The sequence below is a fragment of the Equus caballus genome, chromosome X (assembly GCF_041296265.1).
Source record: "Equus caballus isolate H_3958 breed thoroughbred chromosome X, TB-T2T, whole genome shotgun sequence".
Classification (NCBI taxonomy): Eukaryota; Metazoa; Chordata; class Mammalia; order Perissodactyla; family Equidae; genus Equus; species Equus caballus.
Genome location: NC_091715.1, coordinates 39,606,818 through 39,631,920, shown reverse-complemented (window position 1 = coordinate 39,631,920; position 25,103 = coordinate 39,606,818). Strand labels below are relative to the sequence as shown.

At 40.6% G+C, this 25,103-nt stretch overlaps 1 protein-coding gene across 2 annotated transcripts in view; it reads right to left on the bottom strand.

Moving 5' to 3' along the window:
* The window catches only part of ZNF81 (zinc finger protein 81), a 67,816-nt gene that overhangs the window by 6,724 nt on the left and 35,989 nt on the right, over positions 1-25,103 (bottom strand). For both annotated transcript variants that reach the window (XM_023634156.2, XM_005614099.4), the window contains exons 3-4: positions 12,395-12,521; positions 5,558-5,653 (exon numbers count right to left, since the gene is read on the bottom strand). In XM_023634156.2, coding sequence (XP_023489924.1) covers positions 5,558-5,653; positions 12,395-12,521 — 223 coding nt within the window. The remainder of the gene's footprint in view (positions 1-5,557; positions 5,654-12,394; positions 12,522-25,103) is intronic.

Below are 25,103 nucleotides of genomic sequence, written 5' to 3'. Positions count from 1 at the left end.
GGAATGTGAGAATTCCTGATTTGGGCAATGATGGTGCCAATTCCTCACATACTAAATGAAGACGAGTAAAGCAGAATATTCTACGGGAACTGTCTAATATGCAGACAAATGTGGTACTAGGGTCTAGTAATAATATAGCAACCAGTGGTGTCAATATGGAAGTCATTGGAATACAAATACAAAGCTTAAGTTTTCAGAATGGAAGACTCTTTTAATTACTATAGGAACAAATATTCAGATGACAGTAAACAAGACCCATAGCCCAGGGCATCTCAATGGGGGAAAAGCCTCTACGGAAAGGAAAATGAGCAAAGACTGGAAACAAGATAAAATAAAAACAGATAAAATAAAAATAAAGGGCACACAGACAAAAAAGGAAATTATAAAAAGACACAATAAGGGATGCAGAAAATTTTAAGGAATTTATAAAAAGACTCGCTAGAATTAATAAGTGAATTTAGTGAGGTCTCAGAACACAGGGTCAACGTACAGGAATTAATTGTAAGCGTTCAACTTCTAGTATGGAGAAGTAAGCTCCTAAAAAAATCCTTCCACAAACAGTAACTATAATTCCTAGGAAAACAAAATAAAACAAAACATATACCGACAGAGTGAATAAAAACAGGCAGATTTCGCAGAGGAGTCAGGAGTTAGAGAAAGTCTGAACAGAGATCTGAGTTGCTATCCACCTTAGGTGAGACAGCATCTCCAGTTTGAGTCTAACATAGTTAATTGCCTACTCTGACAAAAACACAGAACATTATAAAAAAAAAACAGTGTTACTGTGACACTCATAATGTTCAGGATACAATCCAAAATTGTTCAATATATGATTTCCCAGAAAAAAAATGTTCTTTTTGTCATTCTCGTGTCTTCAGTAGTTTTTAAAGTATACTTTCCAGAATTAACAGTTTCTATTAGATGGGCTACTCCAATAGAAACAATGCATTCAGACTAGAACTCAAGTTAATTTTTGTATAAGGTGTGAGGTATGGGTCAAGGTTTTTTTCCTTCAATACCGATATTCATTTGTTCATAAGACTCTCCTTTCCCCCACTGAATTGTATTTGCACCTTTGTCAAAACTCAGTTGTCCATATATGTGTGGGTCTATTTTCAGATTCTCTCTTTTGTTCCATTTAGATATCTGTTGGTCCTTACATCAATACCACACCGTCTGGATTATTGTAACTTTATAGTAAGTCTCAACATTTTTCTTCTTTCTCAAGACTGTGTTGGCTATTCCAGGTCCTTCGCATATCCATATAAACTTTAAAATCTCCTTGTCAGTTTTTACCCTCTAAAATTACAAACTGATTGAAAAAGTAGAGTACAATCCAGTAAAGCAATAGATTTCAACAACACAATCAACTTGATTTATATATCATTGAAACAACACTCATCAACAGTTGAATATACATTCTTCTCAGAGACACATGGAACATTCCCCTAGATAGACCATATGCTGAAATCATACAGAGTGCATTCTCAGACCACAACAGACTTAAATTAGACAACAAAGGAAATAGACAAATTCCTTGAAAAATACAACTTACTATGTCTGACAAAAGATGAAACAGAAAATCTGAATAGTCCTATGTCTATTAAAGAAATTGAATTTGTTATTAAAATTTTCCCATCAAGAAAATGCCAGGTCCAGATGGTTTCACTGATGAATTCCACGAAACAGTAAAGGAAGAAATAACAATCTTACACAAATTATTTCAGAAAACAGAAAAGGGAACACTTCACAACTCATTTTATGCAGCCAGCATAGCCCTAATAACAAAACTTGACAAAGATATCGCAAAAAAAGAAAACTAAAAACCAATATCACTCATGAAAAATGCAAATTTTTAAAACAAAATATCAGTAAATAGAATCCAACAATATATAATAAGGGCAATATATCATAATCAACTAGTATTATTTCTCAGAAGTGCAAGGTTAATTTAACATTTGAAAATCAATAAATAAATTCACATATTAATAAAACAAAAGCAATAACTCTATGATCACTCTAATAAGATGAAGAAAATTCATTTGACAAAATTCAACATGTAACTATGACAAAAAAAAAAAAACCTCTTCAACAAGCTAGGATTAGAAAGGAACTTACATAACCTGATAAAGGGCAGCTTCAAAAAACCTAGAGCTAACATCATACTTAATGGTATGAATTCTTTGTCCCTAATATTGGGAGCAAGGCAAGCATGTCCATGCTCACCACTTCTGTTCAACACTGAACTGAAGGTCTTAGTGAAATAAGGAAAGGAAAAGAAATTAAAAATATGAGATTGGAAAGGAAGAAATACAAGTGTCCCTAAAGTGATAATGATTAATTACAGGAAAAACCCTAAGGAACCTACAAGAAAACTAACAGGCGGATTTAGGGATGCCTCAGGATACAAAGCCAACGTACAAAATCAATCAATAGCAATTTATACTAGCAGTGAACAATCCGAAAATAAAATTTAAAAAACAATGTATTTACAATAGTATCAAAAAACATCAAATACTTAGGGATAAATTTAATGAAGGATGCATAAAACTTCTACACTGAAAACTATAAAACATTGTTGAAAGAAATCCAAGATTTAAATAAATGAAGAAATTTGCCATGTTCATGGATCAGAAGGCTCAACATTGTTAAGATGTCAATTCTCCTAAAGTTGATCTACAGAGGCAACTCAACTCCAAACAAAATCCCAGCAGGCTTTTTCAAAAAAAGTACAAACTGATTATAAAATTTATAAGGAAATGCAAATGACCTAGAAGAGCCAAAGTAATTAAAAAAAAAAAAGCAAAGTTGGAGAACTTCTCCTACCTGATTTGAAGACTCATTTAAAAGCTACAGTAATAAAGAAAGTATGGGTTTGCCAAAAGGACAGTGTATCAACTATATTTTCTCATTTTCTGTATTCTTGATGCATCCGGTGCCTAGCTGATCCTAGAGGGACTGCTCCTCCCAGGGCTAGTTAATTCCTAGAGATAGCAAGTGACTTCCCTACAAGCAGGCCTTCATGTGCAAACCAACCAATCCAGAGCCCATAGCCACCAATTATCTCCTTTAACAAACTCACAGGGTGAGCTACTATCCCCCTGCCCAGATCAGCTCAGGGCCAGGTATCAGGCAACTAGGTAAACTAGGTACAGTCCTTACACCCTGGAACCTGCTGGAATTACTCAAACTAGCCAAGCTTAAACCTCCCCAGCCTGCTTAACCTGCCTCACCCATTCTTTCTCAGGAAAATCACAATAAAAGCTCTTGCCCACGCTTTCCTCTCACAACTTCTGCCTCCTGACTGACCCTGGTGCTTCCCAGTGTGGCCTTGTGTGGTGTGGCACGCCCCCTCCTCCTGGGAAATGTGAGTTACAAACCATCTTTTCAATGGCAGTCATCTCCAGATCTGTTGGCCTCACCATACCTGAATAATAATAAAACCCACATTTTAAAACGGAAATACATATAGATCAATAGAACAGAATAGTGTCCAGAAATAGGTTCACATACATAAATTCAATTGATTTTGATAAATGTGCCTAGGAAATTCAATGGAAAAAAGAGAGTCTCTTCAACAAATGGTTCTGGAACAACTGTTTGTCATATTGAAAAAAATGAAAATCAGGGATTGGCCCCATGGCCGAGTGGTTAAGTTCGTGCTCTCCACTTCGGTGGCCCAGGGTTTTGCCGGTTCAGATCCCAGGCGCGGACACGGCACCACTCATCAGGCCATGCTGAGGCAGCATCCCACAGAGCACAGCCAGAGACACTCACAACTAAAATACACAACTATGTACTGGGGGGCTTTGGGGAGAAGAAGAAAAAAAAAATGAAGATTGGCAACAGTTGTTAGCCCAGGTGCCAATCTTTAAAAAAAAAAGAAAATCAATCCTTACATCAAATACACAACATGGATCATAGACCTACACAGAAAAAGCTCGAGTGATAAAACTTATAGAAGAACACGTAAGAAAGTCTTTGTGACTGTGTAGTAGGTAAACATTTCTTAAAGAGAACACAAAGAGTACTAAACATTTCAAAAAGATGATAAATTAAACTCCATCAAAATTAAAATGTTTGCCCTTCGATAGGCACAAGTAAGAAAATAAAACTGCAAGCCACAGATTGGAACAAAACATTGGCAATACATCTATCTGGCATAGGAGTTGCAGCCAGCAAATATAAACAACTCTTAAAACTCAATAATAAGACAATCCAGTAAAAAAAACAGGAAAGATATTTGAATAGATACTTCACAAAAAATGTACAAATGGTCAATATTCACATGAAAAGATACTTAATGTCATTACTCCTCAGAGGACTACAACTTAAAGTCATAATGAGATACCATTACACATCCACTGTGATAGGAAAAATTAAAGAGACTGATGATAGCAAGTGTTGGTGAGAATGCGGAGCACAGAAATCTCATGTATTGCTGTTGGCAATGTAAAATGACACAGCCACTTTGTAAGACAGTTTGGCAACTTCTTATAAAGATAAGGATACACTTATTGTACGACCCAGCAACTCCACTCCTAGGTATTTACCCAAGAGAAATGTAAACATATGTTCACACAAAGATACCAGAATGTTCACTGCAGTTTTATTCATAATAACCAAATAATAACCACCTGTCATCAACAGGTATATAGACAAACTACAATATATTCACACCATGGAATAGTATTTAGCATTTACAAGGAACAAACTAGTGATATATGCAGTAACATGGATGAATCACAAAATCACTATGCTGAACAAATGAAGTCAGATCCAAAAGCGTACATACAGTATGATTCCATTTATATGAAACCCTAATAAAGATAAATCTAATCTACAGTGACAAAAAGGATGTCAATGGTTGCCTGGGGCCAAAGTGGTGGTGGGTATTGACTACAAGGGGCATGAAGGCACATTTTTATGTAATGGAATGTTATATATCATGATTGGAGTGGTGGTTATACCAGTGTGTACCTTTATCAAAACCCATAAAACTGTGCACTTAAAATGGAGACATCTTATTATATGTAAATTATACCTTAATAAGGCTGATTTTAATAGGAAAATGCTAAGTGACAGTGATCATAAAGTCAGAAGATGGGAGAGCGGCATAGAGATAGGGGCGGTGGAGAGGAATGAGGAATCTGAAGTGATACAAAGAGAAGAGGGAGTGAGGCTGGTTGTAGATGACAGTTTATTGGCATCTTAGAGTGAGAAGATGAAAACGAGAGGAAGAAGCAAGTGAAAGACACTAAGAAGAACAGGAGTGAGGCAACCAACTGATTTTCAGAGAAGGCAAATCCATTAAAACCTGAATGTATACGATAAGAATCTAAGACCCTGGGGGTGGGGTTTCAGTAATGAAGCATAAAAACGTGATGGAAGGAGAGAATCTCCAAGAAAGCCAGATCCATAATGAGGAAGCCTGGCATATGATCCAGAGTATAGGCTTTAAGAAAGGTAGAAATAATAGCACTTTAAAGGCAACAATCTCTTAGGAAAAAAAAATGTATTTCCATGCGTCCCTTCTGCCTGGATCACACTTACTCACCTGAACAGCTCTGATGTGGGGTTTCTCCCTCCAAAATCCATGGCTCCTCTCCTTGCTCCAACTTGAAGATGACCTCTGGTTTGGGAACTTCATATCCTGTTAACAGGACATGATAGAGAATTGAGTCCAGCTAATTGCTTTCCATTTTTGATTTGGAAAAGTAATCACATTTCATTGGGAAGAGAGTAATAATCACAGAGGTGAAAAGGGCCTGAAGAATCCCAGACCAAGCAAGGAGGACACCATCGCACACTCCAAGACGCGCCAGAGCACTCAGCAGCTGAGGACGGAAATATCTCACTCCAGCTCTGTGTTAGTGTCCTAGGGCTGCTGAAACGAAGTACCAAAAACTGAGTGGCTTGAAACAACAGAAGTTTATTGTCTCACAGTTCTGGAGGCTAGAAGTCTGAAATCAAGGTGTTAGCAGAGTCATGGTCTCTCTGGCAGATACAGGAGTAAATCCTTCCTCGCACCTTCTAGCTTCTGGTGTTTGCTGTTAGTCTCTGGCATTCCTTGGCTTGTAAATACATTACGCCAGTCACATGGCCATCTTCTCCCTGTGTGTCTTATCATCATCCTCCCTCTATGTGTGTCTATTTCTGTGCCCAAATTTCCCTTTTTTATAAGGACACCAGTCATATTAATTAGGCCCCACTCTAATGACCTCATTTGAACTTGACTCCCTCTGTAAAGACGTTATTTCCAAATAAGGTCACATCTGAGGTGCTGGGAGTTAAGACTTCCCATATATCTTCTTTGGAGGGGACACAATTCAACCCATAAGAGTCTGCCCTCTGACTCCCTAAAATTCATGTCCTTCCCATGTGCAAAAGACACTAGCCCCATCCCAACATCCCTGAAAGTCTTAATCATTCCACTATCAACTCTTAAGTCTAAAATCTCATCTAAACATCAACTCAAAGTCTCAAATCTCATCATCTAAATCACCCAAATCACTTATGGGTGAAACTTGAGTGAGAATCATCCTGGGACAAAATTCCTCTCCATGCAAAACTGTGAAAGCAGACAAGTTATCTGCTTCCAGAATACAACGATGGGACAGGCATAGGACAGATATTCCCATTCTACAAGCGAGAAATCGGAATGAAAAAGGGAGTGCAGGTCCCAAGGAAGTCCAAAACCCAGCAGGGCAAATCCCATTAGATTTTCAGGCTTGAGAATAATTCTCATTGGCTCAATGCTCTGTCCTCCAAGCCCACCAGGGTGGTGGCCCCACCCCCTCAGCCCTGGGCCAGGAGTGGCACCACTCACTATTACCCCTAGTGGTCCACTAGCAAAATTTTTGCTTCCTGTTCCTGAGACCTTATACTCTGCTGTTCTAGAGGTCTTAGTTCTAAAGGAAGGATTGCTTCTTCTTCTGGGAAACATAGCGATCCTGCTGAACTAGAAGTTAAGTCTGTCACCTAGACATTTCGGGTTTCTTATGCCTCTGAATCAACAGGCGAAGAAGGGAGTTACTGTGCTGGCTGGGATGACTGATCCTGATTACCAAGGGGAAATTGGACTGCTACTCCACAATGGAGGTAAGGAAGAGTATGTCTAGGATACAGGAGATCTGTTAAGGCATACTACCATGCCCTGTGATTAAAGTCGATGGAAAACGACAACAATCCAATTCAGGCAGGACTACTAATGGCCCAGACCCTTCAGGAACGAAGGTGAGCCAATCCTTAAAATAAATCCCCCCCAATATATGTATATACCCATATCTTATTGGTTCCATTTCTCTGGAGAACCGTAATACAGATTTTGGTAGTGAGAGTGGCTCCAGAGGCACAGAATCTTAAGGATGAGTTTTCTGAATTGGTTATGGTGTTTCTGGAATTTGTTCCCTGTTCTGATTAGATTTAAAGGCATTAATGACCCTATTTTTAGTAGTAAAGAGGGCACTGAGAGTCCATGATGTGATGTGGCAATAGAGACACGCAAGCTATCACCGCTGGGTACTCCTGATCAAATGTCTGTAAGAGGCAAGGTTCTAGGTGACCATGTCTTTGATATCTGAGAAATTTTTGTCAAACTTACAAGTTTAATAAGATTGCCTGGTTGCTCCTAATAGCACTGGACAAAGTGGGAAAAGAAAAGGATGAGCTCAGGGATTTAATTGCTCAGCTCAAGTACCATATAAATGACCTAAAATCTTCTATGTCCGTCCTGAAAGAAACCCTCAACTCTTGCAGCTGCAGAGCTGAGATTGCTGAAAACCAAACCCAGAGTCTCGTCCTGTGAGGGTTAAATTACAACACACACGGAATTCCCAATCTCACAGGCTGACTGCTGTTAAAGTGAGGGCACTGACTGGGAAGGAACAGGATCCTGAAACTGGAATGGGGACATGTGAGGACACTGAACCTCTAAATTCTGAGGAGTTTTCTTTGCCAGTAGAAGCAGCCCTTCCACCCCTGTCTGAGAAGATGAACCCTACTTTGCCTGAGGAGCCTACAGTGGCCGCCCCCGAGGTACCTGCCTTGGAAGGCCCTGCAGATTCCCCTCAGGACTACCTCCACCACCCTCCTTTGCCTCCAGACCTATAACTAGACCCAACTCTCATCAGGGCCCAAAGGGTGAGGTACAGAGTGTGACCAATGAGGAGGTGCACTACGTACCAAAAGAACTGCATGATTTAGCCAACTTATATTATAGACAGAAATCTGGGAACCATAGGCGGAAATGGATATTAAAAGTGTGAGATAACAGAAAAAACATAAAGATGGATCAGGCAGAATTTATTGATATGTGCACACTAAGTAGATTCTGAATTTACTGTTGCCACTTGAGGGGTTAAAAAGGGCCTGAACACTTCGTTTGTTTGGCTGGCTGAAACGTGGACCAAAATGTGGCCTATACTAAATGCACTTGAAATACCAGAACTACTCTGGTATCCTATAGAGAAAGGCACCCAAAGGCTCAGAGAGTTTGGAATGTTAGAGTGAATTTATCACGTAACACATGCTCACCCACACTGGAGGGTCCAGAGGACACACCTGTCACCATGACTGTGACAAACAAATTTGTGACGGGGCCCCAGTATCCTTGAAGAGCTCTGTGATTGCTCTTCTCTGTAGGTCAGAAATTACAGTGGGAACTGCTGCATCTGAATTGGGAAACCTAAATGTAATGGCAGTAATTGGACTCTGGGATGGCAGGGACCAAATGGAGGCATTTAATTGCTAAATGCAAGGTGGACACAGTTACTGTAACGGACAGCAGGGTCAAAACAGTAATCAGAATAGTCTGACTCGCAGAGACCTATGGCATTGGCTAGTTGATCATGATGTCCCTAGAAAAGAAATAGAAGGGTAATCTATTAAATTCTTACTTGGTCTATATAAGCAGAAGAGTTCTAGGTCAAGTGAACAGAAGTCTAACTTGAAACATAAAAACAGAGAGTCCTGGCTCCTCAATCAATTCCCAGCCTTGAGCCAGTTTACAGACCCAGAACCCTTTGAGTGAAGGGGAGGCTGGGTCCCTTGAGAAAGGACCCCACTACACTGCCAGAAATTCATACTACTAATCTTTCTTCCCGCCTTCCCTAAAGGGACCTACAGCCCTTTACCAGGGTGACTGTGCATGAGAAAGAGAAATAATGAGGCTTTTCAGAGATTACTGGACACTAGCTCTGAACTGACACTAACTCCAGGAGACCCAAAACATCACTGTGGTCCACCAGAGTAGGAGCTTATGGAGATCAGGTGATCAATGGAGTTTTAGCTCAGGCCCATCTCACAGTGGGCCCAATGTGTCTCTGAACCCAACCTGTGGTTACTTCCCTGGCTGAGGAATGCATGATTGGAACAGACATACTCAGCAACTGGCAGAATCCCCATATTGGTTCTCTGACCTGTGGAGTGAGGGCTATTATGCCAAGTGGAAGCCACCAGAACTGCCTCTATCTAGGAAAACAGTAAACCAAAAGTAACACTACATTCCTGGAGGGATTGCAGAGGTTAGTGGCACCATCAAGGACTTGAAGGACGCAGGGGTGGTTATTCCCACTACGTCCCCATTCAACTTGCCTATTTGGCCTGTGCAGAAGACAGATGGGTCTCGGAGAATGACAGTCAATTATCATAAACTCAACCAGGTGGTGACTCCAATAGCAGCTGCTATACCAGATGTGGTTTCACTGCTTGAGTAAATTAACACATCCCTTGGTACGCAGTACGCAGCTCTTGATCCAGCAAATGCCTTTTTTACAATACCTGTTAGCAAACACCAGCAGAGGCAGTTTGCTTTCAGTTGGCAAGGCCAGCTATATACCTTTACTGTCCTACCTCATAGGTAGATCAACTCTCCAGTCCTATGTCATAATTGAGTCTGCAAGGATCTTGATCAACTTTCCCTTCCAAGACATCACATTGGTCCATTACATCGATGATATTATGCTGACTGGACCTAGTGAACAAGAAGTACCAACTAGTCTTGGTAGAATCATGGGTAAGATATTTATATGTCAGAAGATAAGAAATAAATCTGACAAAAATTTAGGGGCCTTCTACCTCGGTGAAATTTCTAAGGGTCCAGTGGTGTGGGGCACGTTGAGCTATCCCTTCTTAAGGTGAAGGATAAGTTTCTGCATCTGGCTCTTCCTACCAGCAAAAAGAGGCACAATGCCTACTGGGCCTCTTTGGATTCCAGAGGCAACATACTCCTCTTTTGGGTGTGCTCCTCTGGCCTATTTACTGAGTGACCTGGAAAGCTGCTAGTTTTGAGTAGAGTCCAGAAGGAGAGAAGGCTCTGCAACAGGGCCAGGGTGCCGTACCGTCTGCTCTGCCACTTGGGCCATATCATCCAGCAGATCCAGTGTTGCTCGAAGTGGCAGTGGCAGACAGGCATGGAGCCTTTGGGAGTCCCCTACAGACAAATCACAGTGCAGATCCTAGGATTCTGGAGTAAAGCCTTGCCATCCTCTGTGGATAACTTCTTTCCTTTTGAGAAACAACTTATGGCTTGCAACTGGGTCTCAATTTACTCCCTCACTGAATTTAAGCATATTAGTCAGTAGAGGAAAAGAAACTTAACAAGGATTCCTTCAGTAATGGTGAATAAACACAGAAGAGCCCAGTGCTGAATCCTCACCCCACAGTGGGACACAGGAAATGTGGCATATGGTAGACTCGCTCCCTGGTGCCACTTGTAGGGGGCTCAAGTCCTTCTGATCGAGGCCCAGCTTGTGGATGGTGTGAGGCTAGTAACAACCCCTAGAGCACTGAGCCTGGGTCTTCCCAGAGTCATGCTGCTTGAGAATACAGCCCAAAGTGGGTAATAAAGTCCATCTAAGGCTAAATATGGCAGGAAGTAGATAGTCACTGGAAGGGAAAGTTGAAAAGAACTTTGAAGACAGAGTTCAAAAGAACATGAAACTGTTAAGAGGTGTGACCACAGATCAGTTGCGGCAACCCTATGCCCTTGGCCCTGGGTGGCGGCCCTGCTCCCTCAGCCCTGGAAGCAAGAAGATGGCTCGCCCTCTGGAACCAAGGAGGTAACAGCCTGTCACTACCACTCCCCTCATCTTCCTGGCCTGTGCCCTGTGGGCCTGTGGTGGCAGCAGCAGCCCTGCTGACCTCTGAACCATCCTTGGGGTCACTCATCCCTTTTCTTGAAGGATAACTCATGTTCACAGCCAAAAAGCTTTACCAGCCTGTTTTCCGTCTATAAAATCCCAAACGTCCAGCAGCCTTCCTTCATTTTTTCTTCTCTGTCCTCTTCAGCCCAAACTGGCAGCACTTCTACTGAGATGTTTGGATGGATCCATAATTCATACACCTAATCTCTTCAGCAGTTGGTTGTCCAGTCAAACCTTAGTGTTCTTTCCAGAGTACACTTTCTCATTTTTCGCAATATGGATAGGCTAAGAATTATCCAAATCTTCATGTTCTGGTTTCTTTTTACTAACAATTCCTTCTTCAGTTTCTCTCTTTCCTCTAGCATTTTACTGTAAGCAGCAAGAAGAAATGAGGCTATGCCCTTAATGCTTTGCTTAGACATCGCCTCAGCTAAACAAGTTCATTGCTTACAAGTTCTACTTTCCACCCAACAGAACACAATTCAGCCAAATTCTCTGCCACTTTATAACAGGAACTGCCTTTCCTCCAGTTTCCACTAACATGTTCCTCACTTCCATTTGAGACTTCACTAAAAGCACCTTTAACATTCATATTTCTACCAACAGTCTCTTCAATGCAATCTCGGCTTTTGCTATCAAGCATTTCAAAACCTTTCCAGCCTCTACCCATTACCCAATTCCAAAGCCACTTTCACGATTTTTTTAGGTATTTGTTACAGCAGCACCCCACTTCCCAGTACAGAAATCTGTGCTAGTGTCATAGGGCCACTGTAACAAAGTACCACAAACCGGGGGGGCTCAAAACAACAGAAATTTACTGTGTCACAGTTCTGGAGGCCAGAAGTCCACAATCAGGGTATCAACAGGGCCATGCTCTTTTTGAAGGTGCTAGGGAATGAACTGTTCCATGCCTCTCTCCTAGTTTCTGGTAGCCTCAGGCCTTTCTTGGCTAATAGATGCATCACTCCAGTCACATGGCCATTTTTCCCTTGTGTGTCTTCACATTGTCTTCCCTCTGTATGTGTCTGTCTCTGTGTCCAGATTACCCTTTTCTATAAGGACATCAGTCATGCTGGATTAGGGCCCACCCTAACAACCTCATTTTAGCTTGATTACTTCTATAAAGACTCTATTTCCAAATAAGGTCACATTCTGAGGTACCAAGAGTTAGGACTTCAACATATTTTATCTGGGGACACAATTTTACCCAGAACAAGCTCCTCGCAGATTCATAGGATGGCTGTGCTTACCCACTGAGAGCAGGTGGCTGTAGTTCTCTAGCATTACATCCTGGTAGAGGCGCCTCTGAGTGGAGTCCAGTTGCTGCCACTCCTCCCTGCTGAAGTCCACAGTCACATCCTCGAATGACACTGATACCTGTAACAATACAATTCTGTTCAGGGTGATGGTCAGCACTGGGGGATGGGGAGAAGATAGATAGGAAATTGTTTTTAATGATTTTCACCATAATATATCATACGGTATACTTACTAAAATACCTACTTATATGTTGCATAGAATACAAATATCTAATCATAAATTTTTGCTATTCATTGTATACATCATTTAGCCAGTCTTTCATTTTTAAAAGCAAGAATTTTTTACAGGATTTGACCTTGGGCCTATTTTGTTGCTCATTTTAAGGGGAAATTTGTGTTCTGTAACTTTTAGAAGGAAACGTATACTTTTTTAAACTTCACATAGCTCCCTCTACTGTTGCTTTCATTAACTCTTCAAAAATATGGCTACTGTCTCTGTTGACTTTTTATTTCTCACTTCTAATTTAATTCCATAGTGATCAGAAAATATACTGCATATGATTTCATATGGTCTAGACATATGGTCTATCTAGGGGAATGTTTCAAGTGTCCCTGAAAAAGAGCATATATTCAGCTGTTGATGGGTGTAGTGTTCTACAATATATAAATCAAGTTGGTTGAGTGTTGTTGAAATTTCCTATCACTATACTCATTTGTCTTCTACTTGTTTAACCAATTATTTGTCAACTTTCTGGAGACTGACAAGGAGATGTTAAAGTTTACATGGCTTTGCAAAGGACCTAGATTAGCCAAAGCAAGGAACAGTGTGGAGGATTTATACTGTGTAATATTAAGACTTACTATAAAGATACAATAATTCAGACAGTGTGGTATTGATGTAAGTACAGACAGATATATCAATGGAACAGAATAAACAGGCCAGAAACAGATCTACACACATATGGACAACTATTTTTTGACAAAGGTGCCAATGTGATTCAATGGGAGAAAGGAAAATCCTTTCAAAAAATTGTGCTAGAACAAATGGACGTCAGTATTAGAGGAAAAAACAAACCTTGATCCATACCTCACATCATATACAAAACTAACTCCAAAAACTAAGTTCCAATATGACTGAATTGTTTTATCAGACCAACCCTCATATAGATAATAACTATAAACTCTGAACAAAATATAAAATACAACTATCTGAAGATACTGAGGAACAACCAAAATCACACAGCTACTGGAGGAGAGCCGACACTTAGAACAAGGGATGGCACTGGATGTGTTTATCATATTTACAGCTTTTAGCTTGTGAATAGGTCCAGTCAGTGCTTTGCAGGTAACTAAACTTCTGACAGAAAACCTTTAGTCTTACTGACTTGAAGAATCAAAGGAGAGTTTCACAGTCATCACAACTTATAGGAATGTCAAAGAGGAATCCTGACAGAGAGAGGTGTCTAAATTCTGGCTATGAACTCTGCCCAATCTGACTGACTACTTAAATGGACTGAAATTTGAGCTACCACATGCCACAGGGGAGATAGTTTCCAGTCTGAGTCCAGCCAAGTTAAGTGCTTGCTAAATAAAACAAAAATTTAGCAGTCTTCAGGGGAACTAAACAGACTCCAAAATCTCTAAAATATATAATTCACAACAACCAAGATTCAATCCAAAGTAACTCAACATAGAAACAGAGAAAGGTGTCAAGAGAAAGAGAAGATGTACAAGAGAAAATGCAGAGACTGACTCTGATTGTAGCAAAAAAGGATTTCAAATCAGTTATTTACAAGTATGCATGTTAACAATGAATAACACGATAACTCAACTGAGAAATAGAAACTACAAAAAATAACCCACTGAAAAGTCTAGAACTGAAAAATTCAATCTGAAACTAAAAAATTCACTGGATGGGCTTAGCAGAATGGAGATAACAGAAGAAAGTTAATGAACATAAAGACAAACCAACAGAAATTATCCAATTTGAAAAGCAGAAAGAAAATTTTTGAAACAAACAAACAACAGAGTCTCAGAGATGTATAAGACAAAATCAGAAGATCTAACATACACATAATTTGAGGCTCAGAAGGAGAGGGGAAAGGGGCAGAGAAGGTATTTTTTAAAATAATGGGTGAAAACTTTCCAAATTTAGAGAAAGACATAAATTTACACATTCAAGATACTTGGCAAACCCCAAGCAGAATAAATCCACAGAAAACCATATGTAGGCACACCATAGTCAGACTATTGAAAATCGAAGAAGAAAAGATTTTGAAAGCATCCAGAAAAAAAATCCCTAACATATTACATACAGGGAGACAGTGATTCAAATGACCACTTACTGCTCAAGAGAAAAAAGAGAGGTCAAAATACTGTTGAATGGTACTTTTAAAACACTGAAGAAAGTAAGTGTTATGTAGCTGGGCAAAGTTAGGAGTTCCTTGATGAGGTCTCAAGCCCTAGGAACAATTCTTCATGGCTTTTGGTTCCACCCTCTGGGTTCTTGGTCCCACCCTCTGAGTCATCCTTACTTTTTCATAAAAAGCAGCAGAAGAGTTTTCTCAGCCTGCTTCCTGCCAGTAGAATTTTGGGGATCCGACCTCTTCTTTCCATTTTGTATAGTCTCTATCTCTTTCAGTCTAAGGTGGTAGTGTTTCTGCTGATACAGTTTGCTCTAAAATTTTATGGGTTGTCTGTGTTAGACAAAAGCTGCACTCATAGATCTCTTTGAGATAAGCCTTCTCTACCTTGGACTCCTGAGAGGGCTGAGGGCCAACACTCTTAAGCTTTCTAGAGGCCTTCTTGTCTGATTGAAAAGATCTATGAGGTATCCTTAATCTCTTCAAAGGGAGTTTTGTGTGGCTGAATGCTCTGATTCTCTGATTTTTCTCAGATCTTAACAAAGATGGTACAGTCACATTTTTTCCTTTATTTCTAGACCACATTTTCTTGATAGTGCTTCAAAGCCATTTCTTAGTTTTAGCATCTTGTGCTATCTGCTGAAGCTAACAGTGTTCAAAACCATCAAGTCCTGGTTCCTTTGTGTTTAACAGTCTTTCCCTCAATTAATTTATCTCCTTTCACATTTTGCTATAAGCAGCAAGAAGGAACTAGGTGCCTTCAACACTTTACTTGGAAATATTACATAGATCACTGTTGAAGGAGGTCATTGAGAGGACGTGACCACTAGTTGACCCATTAGCTGGACCCAGGAAATTGGAGGCTCCTTACTCCTTCCCCTGTCCTCGGAATGTATGTTCCACCCATTGATCCTGCAGTAGGTGCCATTTTCAAGGATGCAGCCTTGAGAAAGTAATGTATTACTGAGACCATCTGGACTATATCTGTGACTGAACCTCATTATGGCCTCTATATAAACTTTTAAGATTCTGGTGGGTGAGTGTAGAGATCTACTCATCTTGTGACCACCCAAGACAAACTTCATATGTAAATTCCTTTGCTTATTACAACTGCCACCTACCAATCTGGAGTGGCCTGCCTCTTTCTTCAGTCTCTCCTTGCCCTCTGTGTATGGGGGCCAACTTTGAATTTCACCTGGGGAACTCCCAAGGTTGTGTACCAACAATTGGAGAGGCAGCCAGGAGACCAAAGAAATGTGTCTTGAGAAAGAGGCATCTGTGGGGAAATCCCGGGTTGACCATCAGCTGCTATGTGGGGAAGAGTAGCCCATATGTTAGATGCTTGTGGACTGCTGCATGAGTATGGGGATATCCTGAAAATGCTGGTTGGTTTAATGCATTTGTTAATTGCAGCAAAGCAGAGAAATGGATGGCTGCCCCAGTGGGCTAGCCTCTACTGTGGGCAGTTGGACTAACCACCAATTCCCAACTGAATCTCAAGGTAGAAAGTTGGAAGAAGAGCTGAAGAATGAACGTGTGGTTGTCCACCTTTCTGCTAGCTTCAGGGCTAGCAGACAAGATGGGAGAGCAAGATAATAAGTTGGAGACCTTAGTGTAATGTTTTACAAAGCTAGGAGGGCACAAGCTGCCATAGATTAAGGTCTGAGCACTAGTGACAAAGCCTGATTGAGGCGCTAAGAGGTGGAATCCCTAGGAAAGTGAGGGGAATGAATAGGAGGATATCATAGTGATTGATAATAAAGTGGATAAAGCACCCCATGCCATACAACCACTAATACAAAGAAAACTTTTAAATAATAACTACCCTAGATTTCTGATAATAGAGAAATGTATCCCAAATTCTGAGGTGAAAAACTTGCATTCTTTTCCTGACCTGTGAAGATGTAAATCTTTGAAATGTAAGCACCCAAGGAGATAACTAAAACACTGCCCACAATCACCTGAGACTGAGTGGGGAAAAAAGGGGAAAAGAGGTTTTTTTAAAATACAGACTGCTATAGAAGCTCCCTTGCCCAAAATCTAGTCCACAGCCTCCATAAGATTATTCATAAAGGGCAAATACAAATCTTAAAAGTCTTCTCTACAAATATTAGTAAAAAGTTTAGCCATGTGAGTGGGTAACCTTAACTTGTTCTGTCTGCCAGAGACACAGTTTGGATTCAACTGTTATTTATAAACTAGTGAGCTTTATATTGTTGTACCTGATTCATGGTTAAATTCTGGAATGACACCTATAGAGTCCCTGTGTCTGTCTGTAGGTTTATGTGTGTCTATGGATGTGTGTTATGTATATGTGATATTTTTCTACCTCTGGATAGTACTGCTCAAATTAATTTGTGAAAGAGCTCTATTTAATGAGCTTAAAGAAAAATAAATTTTAATATCAATAGTATACTTATGTAAAACTAACAATTTTCTTTCATCTGACAAAAAGACAAAATTTTCTTGGACTATTAGTCTGTTGTTGACAAAACTGTGAAAGGTTTTTCTTTACCTTGTAAGTCACCAGCCTAGACAACAAAGATTCTGTGTTTTATAAAAATAACTTCCTGTGCTTTATGTCATCTTTATCAGGTCTTTGATTACTTAAGAAAACTGAGTCCTCTCTATTAAAAGAGCTGTTTTTTTTTTACAACTATGTAATTTTCTGTATTTGCCTTTGAAGTCTTTGTCACTTCAGTGAAATAGATTACTAAGTACTGTTTCACAATGATCTATGATCCTGTTTGATCAGGTGTTTTTGGTTTTTGTGGGGGTTTTTTGCTGAGGAAGATTTGCCCTGAGCTAATATCTGTGCCAATTTTTCTCTATTTTGTATGTGGGTCACTGCCACAACATGGCTGCCATTGAGTGGTGTAGGTCTGTGCCCAGGAACTGAACCTGGGCCACCAAAGCAGAGCACACCAAACTTAACCATTAGGCCATGCCATGGGGCCAGCCCCTAATCAAGTGTTTTAAAACCTTTTGACATTTTTGACAAACTTCCCAAAAATCAAATTTTAAATGAAGTCTTTCTGACCTCAACTAACTTTGGGATTTTCCAAAGGGCCCCTGGAACATCTCAAAAGATTTGTTCTCTCCTTATAAGGGAGAGATATTAAACTAATTAGATTTATTTGATATGTTAAATCACATGGGGAGCACTGTCAAATAAGAAGTGATTCTAAATCTTCTTTAGGTTATATTTGTATAAATATATGTTATTAATATAAGTGTTCCAGAAATTGCATGAAATTCCTAAAAATCTCTTATGTCCTAGTATAATGTTATCAGTCACAATTCTAGTTATCATCTTAAGATGTATGTCACAGAAATAAACAAATTTCCTTTTCAACGGCATTATAATGAACTCTCATCAGATCTTTAACCATGGCCATTTTTTAATGTACTTTTATACTTCTATTTATTTACTGAATAAGGAATACATTCATATGATACTAAATTCAAAAGATGCAATGAGTAAATACTGAAAAGTCTCCTTCCCACCTTGTCTCACAGGCTCTTCAGGTAGTTTTTTTGTTTTGTTTTTTTGGGTTTTTTTTTTTTATGAGGAAGATTCACCCTGAGCTAACATCCATGCCAATCTTCCCCCATTTTTCATGTAGGTTGCCGCCGCAGCATGGCTGCTGATGAGTGGTGTAGGTCTGTGCCTGGGAACCAAACCAGGGCTGCTGAAGTAGAGCACACCAAACCTAACTACTAGGCCACAGGGCCGGCCCCATAACCATGGCCATTTTTAAGTCTTTTGTCATTTACAGACAGTTGTTGTTTTACTCTGATGCTTTTGCAAAAGTATTCCTGAAAAAGTGCTTCATCTTCAAGGAGATTCATGGAAAAGATTCTGACAAGTACAGGCTTCTGACAATTAAGATCATACCACTGAACTGAGTAAGAATTACAAACTCCAATGGAAAAACTGATGAATTCATAAAACTCCTAACAAAAAAAATCAAGATCGACAAGGCTTAATTACATGGGACTAAGTGAACTGATGAAGATGATTATAATTTTTATGACTTGTAGATGAAATACTGTTGGTTCTTTTATATATTTTTTCCAGATTTAAGAAAACCTTTTTCTCTTTTCTCTTGAGCTATCAGCAACTTGCTAACATATACCTTTGTGAACAAAGATGAAACATCTATCATTTTCTCCCTACCTGATCCCTCCAGAATTCAGAAACTCTTACTGAGTATTCTTATTTTCATGGCAATATAGTTACTTAAGTTCAATAAGAATCTGTTCTCCTTGTAACAGGACACAATTGAAAACACTGGTTATTATTACCAAGGCTTTGACTGGAATGTCATAATTGAGAATGTGCAGAGAATCAGATATGACCAGACAGCTTTAAAGAACAGCATATCATGGTAAAAACTTTCCTTCCTGTCAAGGGGTGGGTTGAGAATAGGTTCCATCGACCCACCTCTGCCATGGCTCAGACTCCCACTTTGACTAAGTGGCATGCCCATTTGCAGCAAAGGAGCACCCTGTCTGCCAGGCTACTGTCTCTAGAAATGCAAGCACTACTAGGCCCTGTGGAGTATGAGATCCTCCAAATGCCCCCACCCCTATTCCTGTGGCAGCCCCTGCACCCTATAGAGTGCAAATGGGGGAAATTCCCACTGATGCCTGGTACACAGATGGGTCTAGTCAGGGCAACCCACCCGCATGAACTGCAGCTGCTATTCTGCCCAACACTGACACCATCTGGATGGAAGCAAGAAGCCAGTGGGCTGAACTCAGACCAGTTTGGCTGGTGATCACTCATGAGCCCTGGCCATCATCCCTTTGCACTGACAGTTGGGCTTTTCTAAAGGGATTAACCCTTTGGCTTGGAAAAAGAGAAGCTAAGGTGTGGATGGATGACCATGAAAAAGACCTTGTGGGGTCAAGATATGTGGAAAGACCTTTGGGTTCACCTACAAGAGCCTGAGGCAATCCTCACTGCCTTCCACATCCCAGCTTATAAGGAGCTGACACTCCCTGGCAATCACGAAGCTGATGCCTTAGCCCAGGTATGAGCCTTAGCAACTAACCCTTCAGTGAATACAGCAGATTTGGTGCATAAGAAAGAACGGCCACTGTAACGCCTGGGTAGGATGGCATATTGCCAAGGATGCCGGATTGTCCTTGAAATACAGTGACTTGGTTAATGCAGTAACAGAACGTCCTAAATAATGCCCAAGGCAGCTGCCAAACTCTGGGGCCATCTACCAGAGTTCCCAACCAGTGAAGGATTGGCAAGTTGATTATATTAGCCCCCTCCCTCCAAGGGAGAGTTTTAAATATGCCTTGGTTTGTGTGGACACTGTGTCTGGCCTAACCCAAGCTTTCCCCTGTCACTGTACAAACCAGACTACCACCACTAGGGGATGTGAGAAGCTGAGTACTATGGACGAATACCCTTGTTGAACAGACAGTGATCAGGGGTCACATTTCAAAGGTCATGATGTGCAAGACTGGGCAAAAGAACACGCCACTGAATGGAGGTTCCATCTCCCCTATAACCCGCAAGCAGCAGGGCTGGGAAAAAGGAAGATCGGAACATTAAACCAGCAGATTAAAGTACTAACAGGTAAAACCACCTTGGCCAGGTGGACTAAAGTACTGTCCCAGGCTTTAATACACTTGAATGATCAACCAGTAGGGTCTATTGTCCCATATGCCAGACTGAGGACCCTTGCTGAGACACTCAACACTGCAAAGGTATGGAAGTCCCATGACATAGCCACTGCCCAGACCCTCACTGTGGATCATTGTGCTATGCTGCTGAGAACACCAAGCCCCATCACACCTGGGAAACACACTAACTACTAGAATTTGCAATAGGACATCCCACTGGGATGGGTGAGTTACTTTGCACCCCTGGGTGAGGGATACTAAATCTCCACTGGGATCCCACCGTCCTGCTGCAAGCTGGACCTGTTAAAATGCACTATACCTGGAATGGAACATGCACCATAGAAAGAGGGGAGAAGACGGGAGTCCTAGTCTGTCATCTCCCACCCCCAGTCCATCTCCTCGCACCTGACATTGCTGCCTCCCCTCGCCAACATGTATGGTATGCACAACCAGGTCAAATTCCTAATGCTGCAGCCACATTAACATCTAGGGATCAGGCCACAAGTGTAATTCTTATAGAAGGGAAAGACCTTCCCATATAAGATCCTACTAAATATCTGTCTTTTCAACCTTAGACTTCTGTTGCTCCTGTGGTGTCTAGTCACAGAATGGCCCCGATGGAAAGATCTTTCTACAGTGGGCTCACTTGTATGCCTGGCAAAGGAATCAATCCTACTGTTGGGTATGTGGGCAGCTGCCCCTTTCTAGCTTGTGAGGATTGCCATCATGGGTATCACCACTACAGAGAGGGGATTAGAAGGCGCTAAAGCAGTGCATTAAGGAAGAACAAGCTAGGACTAGTACTCTTAATTCATCTGATATCATCAAAACTGATCCACAAACCTGGCCTGGAGCACACGCTATCAATAACGCTGAGCATGGGTATTCTTTTTCTGTCAATCAAACTACACAGGCAGCCCATCAAACCGCAGACTGGAAGGGTCCTAAAAATACCACCATCACAGCCACAGGTGGCTACACTCAGATTTGGGATAGGTTCATGTGGCTTACCCCGGGTTATGGACATTTGAGCACTCACATACCCCTATTTTGGGAACAGAAAATCACTCCAAAAAGAATCAACCCAATTGTACCAGGGATATGGGATGGATATCACCAGAACTAAGTAGTCATTCTGTCACATTCAAGAATAGTGACTGGTTTGGCACTGATTAGTTGCACCACCCAGGTACTTACTGGGTAGCCCCGAATGACTCAATGGTTGGGTGGCACAAATCTTTGGATGTGGCTTCCAGTTGTGTGCCTTGGGTTTTCCTGGGCACAGGGGATAATCTGCCTCACAGTGATGAAAGCTGCCAACCTCCCTCTCCTCGAGGCCATATGGGCACGTTCTGTTTTCCACTAAAACAATCATTTGGCTGTCATCGTTGTCCCCTCCATTGGCCTGGAGGATGCCACAGCACACATAGAAGCCCTAATTAAATTCATCCAATAAGCCTTAAATGATAGCCAGCAAACTCTGTCCTTACTGAACACTGAAATGTCTCTAACGAGAAAAGCTGTCCTCCAAAATCGGATGGCCTTGGACATTATTACTGCCCCACAAGGAGGCACTTGGGCCATTATCAAAACAGAATGTTGTGTGTTCACACCTGATGAGTCTGCTAACATATCATCTTTACTAAATCACATGAGGCCACAAGTGAATGCCCTGGGGGATCCAACCCCCAGCCTAGGGGACTTATTAAATCAGTGGTTCAGATCATGGGGCTCTTGGTGGAACAAAAATTATAACTTATTTTGGGGATTATTATCTTAATCTGTGTTTTCTCTTGCGTGTGCCTATACTGTTGCTGTGGTATCTGCCTCCAGCACAGCCATACAGCCACCAAATGAGCCACCTCCACCCTCTATGCTAATGAAACTCCTTGCTGACCACTCAGGGCACATTGTGAAAGAGGCGTGGAGTGTTGGAGGAGCGTGGAGAGGATGTGACCACTGGTTGACTCGTGAACTGGACCTGGGCAACTGGAGGATCCTTACTCCCTCCCCTGTCCTTAGAATCTACATTCTGCCCACTATTCCCATGATAGGAGCCGTTTTCAAGGATGTGCCTTGAAAGAGGAATGTGTTGTTGAGACCAACTGGACTGTATATGTGACTAAACTCAGTTAAGGGCTCTACATAAACTTTTAAGATTCTGGCAGGTGGGTGTGGAGATCTACCCATCTTATGGCCACCCAAGCTAAGCCTTGTATGTAAGTTCCTTTGCTTATTAAAACTGCCAGCTACCAATAATCTGGAGTGGTCTGCCTCCTTCTTCAGTCTCTCTTTGCCCTCCATGTACAGGGGCCAGGTTTGAATTTCACCTGGGGAACTCACGAGGTTATGAACCAACAAGCACCAATTTCATTAAGCACATGCTCTACTTTCCACACAACTGCAGATGAGTGCTGCTAAGTTTCTATCACATAGGATCCTCCAGTTTTCAAAACATCTTCTTCATTCCTTTTGAGCCCTCAGAAACAGCGTCCTTAAAGTCCAAATTTCTACTAATTCTGTTCAAGCAATTTAGGATTTCTCTAACATGCTCCTTAAAATCCTTCCAGCTTCCACCCACATGCTAGTTTGAAGGATATTCCCATATTTTTAGGCATTTTATCTGGCAACACTCTACTCCCAGTACCAAAATCTGGATTCATTTTCTATTTGATGCATAGCAAACTACCCTAAAACTTAGTAAGTTATAACAATATCTATTATCTCACAGTTTCCGTGGGTTAGGAGTCCAGGTGTGGCTTAGCTGAGTCCTCTCACTCAGGGTCTCTCACAAGGCTGCAATCAAGGTGTTGGCTGGGGCTACATTCATCTTGAAGACAGACTGGGGAAAGACCCATCTCTAAGCTCACCCAAGTGATTGTTGACAAGATTCAGTTTCTTGCAGGCTGTTGCATTGAGTGACTCAGTTCCTCACTGGCTGTTGGCCAGAGGCTGCCTTCAGTTCCTTGCCGTGTAGATCTCTACATAAGGGAGTTCACAACATGGCAGCTGGCTCCATGAAAGCAATGCTGGAGCCAGAGAGTGCCAGCAAGATGAAGTCACAGTTTTTTATAACCTAATCTCATAAGTGACATCCCAACACTTTCGCCATACTGTATTTATTAGAAGCAAGTCACTAGGCCCAGCTCACACACAAAGCAGAGTGGCTTACACAAGGGTATGAATATCAAGAAGTGGGGATCATCTTAGAAGGCTGCTTATTACAGCAACATATCAAAATATATGTGAAATGGATAAAGACAAATTTAGAAGGAAATTTATAGCTTTAAATGCTTATATTAGAAAAGAGTCTAAAATCAATGACCTAAAATTTAACCTCAAGGAGCTAGAAAATAAAAGACCACGTAAACCCAAAGAAAGTAAAAGAAAAGAACTAGCAAAGACCAAAAATTAATGAAATAGAAAATAAACGATAGAAAAAGTCAACAAAAAACTAATTCAAGCTGGATTATAGACCTAAACATAAAAACTAAAACTAAAAGTGCCTCAGAAGAAAACCTAAGAGAATATCGCTGCAACCTTGGGTAAGCACGGATTTCTTGACATAGTATAAAAAGCACCAACCATAAAAGACAATTTTGATAAATGGGACCTTATGAAAATTAAAACTTCTGCTCATCCAAAGATGCCATTAAGAAAATGAAAAGTCAAGCCACAGACTGGGAGAAAACATATGCAATCCATACATATACAAAACATGCATATTAAAAATGTAGAAAAAACTCTTACAAAGTAATAAGAAAAAGACAGGTATCCCAATTTTTAAAAACGGACAAAATACTCGAATAGACACAAAAAAAAGACATACAAATGGCCAAAAAATGAGGACATGAAAAGATTTTCAACATCATTAGTTATAAGGGAGACGCAATTTAAACTATACTGAGATAGTACTACATACTAGAAAAGCTAAAATTAAAAAGAAACTCGAAAATTGCTGGTAAGAATGTAAAACTGACCCAGCATTTTGGAAACTTGTTTGGCAGTTTCTAATAAAGTTAAACATAAACCTACCCTACTATCTAGCAATTCCATTCCTTGGTAGTTACTAAAGAAAAAGGAAAACATATATCCTCAGAAAAATTCTACAAGAACAGGCTTTGTTCATGATAACCAAAAACTAGCAGCATTCCAAATATTCATCAGCAGGTGCATGCGTAAAGCAACTGGGGCGTATTCATACAATGAAATAGGAAGCAATGAAAAGGGAAGAGCTACTAACAGATGCTACAACCTGGATGATTCTCAAAAATATTCTGTTATTTTACATTTAGAAGCCAAACACAGACCGTATGATTCTATTTATATGACAATCAAGGACAGGCAGGGCTAATCCGTAGGGATTAAAAATCTTAAAAGTGGTTGCCTGGGGGGAGGATATTGACTGGTCAAGAGGAAATTTTCAAGAGTGATGGACATGTTCATTCCATATTTTAATTTGAGTGATGGTTATATATATATATACTTGCCAAAACTCATCAAACTATACATTTAAGATCTGGACAATTCAATGTCTTTCAAATATAACTCAGGTTCAAAAAACAAAAGTGCATGTTGGAAACATACTCAGGGTACACTGTGGGCCCCAAAGAGAAAAGAGCCAATTTGACTGGGGGTGTAGGTTTAGGTTCCTTAGAGTTGGAACAGTTTAAATTGAATCTTGGAAAAAA